This window comes from Rhagoletis pomonella, unplaced genomic scaffold (assembly GCF_013731165.1).
Source record: "Rhagoletis pomonella isolate Grant_MI unplaced genomic scaffold, Rhpom_1.0 Rhpom_scaffold_00003, whole genome shotgun sequence".
Classification (NCBI taxonomy): domain Eukaryota; kingdom Metazoa; phylum Arthropoda; class Insecta; order Diptera; family Tephritidae; genus Rhagoletis; species Rhagoletis pomonella.
Genome location: NW_023458557.1, coordinates 92,805,770 through 92,815,402, shown reverse-complemented (window position 1 = coordinate 92,815,402; position 9,633 = coordinate 92,805,770). Strand labels below are relative to the sequence as shown.

The following is a 9,633-nucleotide window of genomic DNA, read 5'->3' as shown; positions in this document are numbered from 1 at the left end:
TTTTATTCTATTTTATTTTATGCTATATTATTTCAGTTCATTTCAAATCGTATCGATTTATTTCATTCAAGTTCACAACATTTTCCTTTCATTTCACACCATTTCCGCATTATCTGATTTTACGTCAGTTAATTTCATTTCATTCAATTCGATTCCTTTATGTCTCTTTTCATTTTATTGCTTTTTAATTTCATTTCAACTTATTTTATTTCGTTTCATTTCCTTAAATTGCACTCCACTTTTTTCCGTATCATTTAATTTTATTTAAATCCGTCTCATTTCAGTTCATTTTAATTCGTTTCATTCCCTTCCATTGCATTTCGTTTCATTGCACTTCCCAATATTTAATTAAAATTCAATTCCCTTCATTTCTCTTCATTTCATTTTTTCTATTTATAGCTCACACTTTCTTCTTTCCCTTTTCCAGCATCATTCACCTCTTTGAAGGCGGCATCTTAGACAAAATGACAAATGCCGAATATGCCACACAATCGCGCATGTTGGGCAAAGAATACAACAGCCTGCATCCCAGCTCGGCGGCCGATGCAAATGCTAACAATGAACCCCCGCGCAGCGATGATAACCGAAACGCTAATGCCGGCAACGACGTCAACGGCAAGGGAGATGAGAGTGCAGAAGCTGCCACCAAATCACAGGATTCACAAATCATACAACCGCTCAATTTGCGCATGTTGCAAGGAGCATTCATTGTGCTACTCTGTGGTTATGCAGCCGCAAGTGAGTGGCGTTTGTTTTTATTTTTTTTTTTTTGCATTTAATGGCGCTTTTTTTCTCGCAGTGTAAGAGCCCGCATATTTGTATCTTCTGCTAAACTTGTATTGTACAATTGCTTTGTTTTTTCTTCTTCTAAATTTCAGCTGGCATTCTAGTGTTGGAGCTATGTTGTCATCGCTTAAATTCGAACCTCTTGGAGCGTATTCAGGCCCGCTTGGTGCGCCGTTATCTTTGGTGTTGTCGGAAATTCCGTAAAATTATACGCCTGGTGTTTGCTAGAATATTTCGTTAATTAGCTTTTTTTCATGACTAACTTCTTATCATTTAGAAGTTTTGCATAACAAATGAAGTTTGTAGCAATTGCGGTAGCGCAATTAGTTGCTTTGGTGGAGTTGTTGTCACATTATTCTAATTCTATGAAGCTACTCGTACAATATTTACATAATTTATCGTGGAACCCGCATGCACGTGTAGCTGCTTAAAAGTGTCATCAGCTGCTAGAATAAACCCATCGTAATGCTTAACTGCGGCTTTGGAATCGCTGAAGTGTAATACAAATATGACGATTGGGCTGTGGCTCGAGAAAATTAAAGGGCATTGTTGAAAGAGCACAAAAACGTGTTGATTCTGTTTAGTATCTATACCAAAAACTGAATTGTATGTGAATGTATCTATTAAGTGCAATAATATATCTAAATATGTACATATATGTATCTACTGGGAGCAGATTATCAAAAAACTGAAGTTTTATTTTGGGGTTTAAAAAAATTTAACTTATTGAAAAAGTGGTTTAAAAAATTTATTGTGGCGTACTTATATACCAAAACCGCCCATAGGTAAGTTGCAAACCCGGCGCCCGCCATAGATCAGTTGCAAATCGCCGTTGTGGCAAAAATGAGATTTGGTAACCCTGAACTACAGGCATCGAGATTTATACATACAAATCGTAAAAAAAAATACCGCCTAAAAAGGCAATGCCTTCAAAGAAAACCCGGATTTTCGCTCTCTTGTAAAATTTGAGTATCGTATGTTAGGCGGGTTTGCAAAAACATTGACGATATATTTATGAGTACTAGAATCGCTCAGCTGTCGAAATTCGACCAATTAACTTTTTTACATACTTTTTCATTTTGCTTGTCATCAATATGTTCACGATGTCTTTGAAGTCTATTAGCATTCCAAAATATATGTAAGGATCTCTGGCCCTCTGTTGTTAAATTGATTGATATACATCCTATTAAATAATGTAATAATTCTAAGCTAATATATAATTTTTTTTATCCAAACTAAAGAGTAACTTATGTACGTAAATTCGTTGAAAAATAAAATCATTTCCACAAGCGCCGGGTTAAATTAAAATGGAAAGCATCGTAGATACTGCAATATGTTACTAATAAGGGTTTTGATTTTGAAGCAAATCGGACAAGAGAAAATTGTTCCCAATTGATATACATATTCATATGTATGTATGTATGTATGCAGATACATATACGGAATGAGTTTTCATATTTACTGCCTGTATGAGGAATGCTGCTGGACGCACCCAACTGCGCCTACGCAAAACATTGAATGAAGGTAAACGTAATTATTTTTAGACCACAAGTAAGTAAGTAAACAAACAGCAACAAAAGAATGCAGTTTGTTCGAGACAATGAAATGCAAAAAAATCCAAATTGCAGAAAACAAAAATACGCAGAGAATTTCATACCTTATATAAAATGGACAGCATTGATAAAATTTGTAGAAAATAGAAAAAAAAACTTGCGTAGACGTGTCGTTGAGTCTTGCTTGCGAACAAAAACCTTCTTTACTTTTTCATCAGGTCCATTTTTTTCATATTAAATTCAATTTCAATTTTCATAAAATGTGAAGAAATTATGAAGAATTTCTGAGGTTCTTGCGATTATTTACTTTACCTCTTTACTTATGGGCCTTTAAGTATGCAACACACTATAATTGAACAACTCGTGTTTTTATTGACGCTTTCATTCGTATCTTTTTCATACCTAAATGCGCTTCTCAAACATCCTACGAAGTGATTTGCTTAAAGCACAAGTCTCCCGGTATAATTCCACCACACTGCTCGTATCTAAAGGTAATTTTTTGTGTATAATCCCAAAAAAGAAAAGATCTCTTTATAAAAATCAAACAATTATTGGCTTTGAATGTAATGAGAACTTATAGTTTATTTCCACCAAGCCTTCACTGCGGTTTATACCTATTGGAAAAAGGTGATTACAACCCGAAGGAGGTAGTTGCTCATATCAAGTTCAGGCAAAGGAATTGAAAAAATAAAAAATTGAGAAACAAACTTTGCCGATGTTGGAACTTATTTGAGTTCTTAACTGCAGTTAAGCCTTTTGTCGAAATAGGCTATAACATAGCTTATTAGTGAGTGACAGAAAACTTAAAGATCTTTTCTAAGAAGATACATTTCCGATTCAAAAAGTGAAATCAAGGCCAAGCTTAGGTTAGACTATCGTGACTGATAAGAGAAGGTCTCACATAGACAAATATAATGTCCATTACAAGATGCATTGCAACCCTGGTCTAAGAGGACGCCCTCCCTGGTTATCTCTCCAGCTCTCTCATTACCTTTCGCACCCATCTGTATTGCTAGTCTTCTTATAGTTTGTGTAGTATCTCTGCAGATTTCTTTGTTGCTAAGATCTTGGCTTGGTAGATACTAAAATGATCTGGTAACTATTATTTACAGTTCGGTGCAGTATACTGTAGCCCCTACTCATTCGTCCATTTTAGAATCATATGTGTAGATGTGCGTTGCCTTCACTTTCCACTCCACATATCTACGCTAACCGTCAACCTCTAGTGCAGCTTTTAAAATCAAGAGCAAACCGTGGGAAGGACCATGTTTGGTTTCTTAAGACCAGGTCTCATGAGAATTTTTTTTTTTAATTTTTGGTTAGAGAGGAACTGTTATTTGATTATGTTTTTGAACTGATTTGTAGCTTCTTAAATTATAAACTTAAATCAATTCTATATTCTCTATTTTAAAGTATTTTTATGAATGGCATAAAATATTTACAACCACATTGACGGCAGCATCTAAATCAAACCAAAAAACCAACAGCGTATAAACTGCACAATGATGGCGAAGGACGACGCTGATGCTAACGTTGAGATCGCAAATCCACTTAAACTGTCTTAAATCTCCATGCGCTGATCAGCGTGCTGGACAGACGCGGCAGACAGACAAACAGCATTCACTAGACAGCTGTGGATAACAACTCTTCGACTGTTTGGTTGAGCGGAGGTGCCAATGGATGGGTCGCATGCCAAAATCAAACAGATCAATGGTGGGTTAGGCTTTGCAGCAGAGTAGGATAGAATAGTGGTTTCATCAGGCAAAAGGGCGTGAGCGCGTAAGGGTGTGTGTGTGTGTGTATGTGCGTGAGTATGTAGGCTGCCGTGTAGGCTTGTTTGTTGAACTGTGCGTGCGCTCATTTGACGCTCCAAATGGTGCGAGTACTTCACTTTCCTACAGTCAACGGCAAGGCAATGCGGTCATCACTCGTCTTCGATTGACGTACAGACGACGATGCACTATCGGACGACTAAGTTTTACTTGTGATGTCCAGTAAATATTTATTTAAATGGTGCGTATTTATGTACGTGGCAAAGCTGCTCCTCAGTTTGGCCGACTGATATACGCGTAAATATCTTGGTATGTATGTATGTATGTATGCTTTGGAAACAAAAAGCATTGGCGTGTTTACTTTAATATTTATTTTACTTTAATTTCCTTTGTGTTTGTTTTGACTGCAAGCATGCATCTCGGCCACAATACCGAAAGCCATCAGGCCATGTGGTGGCGCACAGCAATCATCCTGCCGGTGTGATCCTCTTACCAGATGCTATCAATGATCGTTGCCGCGCTCAACGTACAGCCCAATGAATAGCCCAAAATGCTAGTAACTGAACTAAGACAGCGTTCTGAAGGGTAGTGTGGGAAGGAGGGCAAGAGGTGACGCAGCTTTACAACTGGTCACCCTTCCTTGCTCGCTACGTTATTTTGCCGCACCTTTACACACTTGTGGCACGTTATAGCCATAGCTGCAGCCTACGCTGACGTTCATGTTGCTCGCCGCTGATTGTATCGGTCGAATGTCGTTAAAGTCACTTGGCAATCGTTGCGGTTGACCGTGGCTCTGAAATCGAGCCGCATGCGCGTTTCACTTGAAGCTTGGATTTATTTGCTGTCTCAACGTATTTTGTTTCAATTTCTATAGGTTTTGCAGCTAGTCGTGTTGCACACTCGGTCACTTACTGGGCAGTTATTCAACGCTTTTAGCCCACTCTGCCTACGACACCCCACTACTCACTCACTACTTTTTATTTCATTCCATTCGTAGCAGATAATATTCGTGCTGAAAGTTCTTTATCGTCTTGTGTCGCATCGTAGACAGTTCAAATCTTAACAAGTTGTCGATTTCATGGTGTGACTTTTTCTATTTTAAGCATTCGTTTCGATGATTTTCGTCTGTCCAGATTTGTCTGTACAGGAACGAGTACAGTTCGCATTAAAATTTAATTCAATTATAAAACGCAGGGACTATTCTGCGGTCATGCAGGCAATTCTTTGGTTCAGAAAGGTGCACACATATTTGAGAATGAAGGTTCTATCCTGTGGAAATATAGTTTTCTAAACTTGCGGTTAACTAAGAACAGAGGCAAATCAATGGAGAGTTCCCTCTTCGCTCTAATAGTCATCCTCTAGCTGTCTACTAGCATTCCCAAAATTTCCAAAAGATTAGGAATACCACCAAGTGGGCTATTGCCTGCCTAAAAAAGCCACTTGTTGTCTCTGAGTCCTCACAATCAATACTCATTTATTTCAGAAGGAAGTTATTGATGGTAATGTTAACCAGTGTGGAACCCTCACGCCGCTGTCTTACCGTGTGCAGGCTGGTTCCCTGAGCTGACCGTATTTGTTCAGTAGACCAGAACATTTTGCGGTAGTCTATCGGCAATTGTCTCCAGTATTTATTCAGAGAGTTCGTTGGGCATCGAGTTCTCTTCTGATTTGACAAGAGTAGCGATAGTTAAGCTTTCTGTTTACAAGGAGGAAGCATCGAAATCCTATACTCGCCCGTGTGGGATTTAACCCGAACTAAACCTCCTGCTGTTCAAGTACCGAACCTCCGGTTCCACCTGGAAGTATTTCTTCGGGAGGCACTTTAAACACTTCGTTTGCAGGTTGAAATCCGTACCGAACCTGCTCTTCGGGTACACACATTTCAAAACCGAAGTGCCTTGGCGGTTGGTAAGGCTCCAGTACACGCCTACGCTTTGGTTGCTGAACTTCATGATTGGTTCCAATTCGCGGATACACTTCAGGTTGGTTTAATTACGGGTGGTACGCTATCTCTGTAGGCTCTTCAGTCGCTTTAGAATTGAAGTTAGTGTGTCGCCGGTTGATACCCATTCACTGGCTCCTTTCACCATATAGTCGACTACTGACTGTGACGTAAACACCTTTCCAACGGCTGGTCTTAATTGGTTCGGACGTCTTTCCTCCACGCCACTTCCGAAGTACGGGTCGTGCTCATGCTTTAATTTAAACAAATATAGGGCATAAAACAGCCGTGCCCGCTCAAGAAGTGGCTCAGATAAAAATCTACTTCGACATGCGTTCTTTTAAGCCAGGATACCAGATTTGATGCGCCGCGTTAGGTTCAAAACGACCCTTAGTCGTACTCCGTAATGCTGCTTTCCCGTGCTCGACGTCGGTCTATTTGAGTTAGATCATGCGGCGTGGATGAAAAAAGCGTCGATTCTTTCGTCAGTATATCTACGGATATCATACTGGCGATTAAGAAAGCTGCTCGTCCGACCACACACGCTAAATGTAGACGCCTGTGCTGTTACTGTTAAGCATTATTTGCGATAGTCCCGTGATCGTTGAAGCTGTCAATTTTTAATCACCCCGACTGATGAGGCTACCCTTACTCATATGTGGTCATATGCCCTCAAGCTGTTTCGCAGGCACTAATACTGCAATATCGGATGCAAACATATTATATGCTCAGGCTAAACACTTGAAGGATAATCCAGAGGTTTTCATGGTTTAGGTAGCATTTGATAGTAAAGCTGTTATTAGATGATTGTGGTTTCTTCCATAGGAATCAGGCGAGTATTGAGGTAAGAGAGAGGTCATCCCATGGAAAGCGATGGATGGTTTTCAAATGACTCTTTGAACTAAATTAGAAGAGGCTAGTAACTCAGAGTGATTATTTGACAGGTTCGTGGAAGTTAAAGTGTCATGCATAAAAGATGGCATTTGGTTTTTTACCCAATAGCAACTGCGTTTAATAGCTAATTCGGTTCCTTTAAAGTATTTTATGTGTAAATATATGCTAAGAACAAATTACTCCGCTTAAATAAAGCCATAACTCATCTGCCATAATCAGCCTTAAGACTTTTATTTAATTTGTTATTTTGTTATATACATACATATGTACAATAACTAAATGTTGAAAACTTCACAACTTCTACATGCTCATATGTTTAACATTTTTGTTTATGAATCCTAATTACACACCATAAACTACAGTACAATACAAATTTCAAACGGCTTATCACTTTCGCTATCGCATGCAAAGATCTTTATCATGTTAAATAAGCTGACATAAGTATCTTACTGGCACTGTAACAAGTGTCATCTTAAACATCAATGAGATGCGGTCGAGATTGTCTGGATATTTAAAAACTGGGCAAAAAAAATTCAAGTTTGACGCTGTGTACAAACGATTGTGTGGAATAAATTATGAGGGCTAGCGCATTTTCGAAGGCAACGAGCGCGCTGTGGCAGTTAAGGTTCCATGTCTGTTATGCATACGGGTACATACAATGCTTATTGATATATGTATATGTACGAGATTATTGTATGTATGTATGTCCAAGTGTGTTTGCCAAGCAAGCAAATTAACACAATGACAAATGAGCGTAAAATGAATAAATTAAACGTCCTAAGCAAACATGAGTGAAAAAGGATATGTACGAATGACAAAAAAGCGTACCTACAATTTCTTTGTTTCCACACACAGCGATATGCATTTACCGCTTATGCATTCATGCATAAAAATATACTTTTGAAAGTAATGTTCTTTCAGTTTTTAAAATGACCTTGTCATTGAGAAACCTGTTAACTGTGAAAATAGAAGGCTTTGGGGTTTTCTTTTGTCGTGGAAGCCAAATGTTGAGGAGCGAGTAAAAAATGTATCAGTGGCTCTTTACTTCTGTAAAAATGCCACGGGGAAGAGATAGGTCATCTCTGTAAAATTGTTATACTGCCTAAATAACATCATAGTTAAGACAGTTTTATTATAAGGTGTCATTCATTGTCCGGTGGAATTCACTGGAAAAGTCTACTCCTGTTAGGTAGCTATAGCGCGTGCAAAGTGGAATCAGCGGAGCGCTCCGGATCAACCATACTCTAGCGCTAAATGCTATGCTCAGTGTCACATCTGTTGACATTGCGGGCAAAGGAACGTCGGGTCGCTCAGCCGTTAGGCTCAAAACCTCTGGGTTTTCTTTCAACCCACCGTAGGGGTACTCGATAATTCAAGAGCTACCGGAATAAATGGATCGGAGTGACTTGAGGTTGGTCCCTCACACATCCCTCAGAGTAGAGGTCCAAAATAAATAACTTCACGGACAGATCGAAACTGGACGGGAGAGTTGAAGGTGGTGTCTACTATCAGGAACACTAAAATCTCTGCAACGTCTTTCCGGCAGAGGTGGCCGCTATAAAAGAGGCAGCCGAAGAGCTACGCACCAATTTTTTCCCGCCTAGTAGGGTAAATATCTACTCTGATAGCCAAGCGGCAATCAGGGCGCTAGGTTACGGGTTGTCTAACCTCTCTCTCAATCCCCCCGCAATACTTCCAAATCTAGCTGATTTGGGTCCCAGGACACAGTGACATCACTGGAAATTGGAGAGCTGATGAATTGGCTAAAAAGGGCACCATCGAGCCCATCACCATCGGGCTTAGGAGTTCCTTTGGAAACCTGCGGCAACAAACATGCAAGGTTGCAAGGTCCTTCTGACCGATTGTTGAGCCCAGACGCTAACACAATGGACAATCGAATTAATGTCTAAGTGAATTCCTCGTGCGGTCCGCCACAATAACCTAACCTAACCTAACCTAATCTTTTTTTGCCTCAGAAATTATTCGTGAAAATTGAGTATCTAGCGTAGGCTCTAGAAGGGGCTTTAAAAAACCATTCAAAATAAAGAAATAATCTAAATTTCATAATGCTTGCAAGCATCTTAACGGTAAGTATCAACTTAATGGCTGGCCGCATTCCAGCAAGGCTTTAAAATAGCAATTTCATATTTTTTGGGGGATTTCACTTTTTCATTGCTATCACAGTATAACTATGTACATGTTAAATGCCACTTTATGGCCTTCAACTACGAACATACATGCATTACATTTACTAATGTGAGTGGCGCGGCAGTTGTATTGGCCAAGTCAATCAACAGAGACAGAGAAGAACTTTTTCAGTTTACTTTCATAAGCAACCAACTGGAGTTGAGCAATAAACTTAGCGGCCACATATGTATGTATAACTAAGTAGGAATTTTCCTTAATAGGAATCAGTAAAGGTGCAAAAAGAGAATGCAAAAATATATTTTTGAGGAAGAGAATGACTTCGAATGCTCTTGGTGGTTGTATGTTGTATGTGTTAAAAACGCAATAAGGCAGGTAAATAACTAAAATGTTAAGAACTTTTGGAATTTTTCTGAATGTTAACGAAAAGATGTTGCATTCCTCGTGTAATTCCACCAAAGAGAGTATTGAATAAATTTAAAATAAAATAAAAAAATATAAAAATAAAATAAAATAAAATAAAATAAAATAAAATAAAATA

The 9,633-nt window shown here is 38.9% G+C and overlaps 1 protein-coding gene across 1 annotated transcript; it reads left to right on the top strand.

Moving 5' to 3' along the window:
* Positions 1 to 427: 427 nt before the first annotated feature.
* Positions 428 to 1,453, top strand: LOC118736686 (ionotropic receptor 40a-like; the record flags this gene model as incomplete). The annotated part of the gene is given in 2 exon segments (XM_036466729.1): positions 428 to 738; positions 879 to 1,453. Coding segments are annotated over 2 exon segments (460 nt in total), but the record flags the coding sequence as incomplete, so codon positions are not given.
* Between the last annotated feature and the right edge of the window lie 8,180 nt (positions 1,454 to 9,633).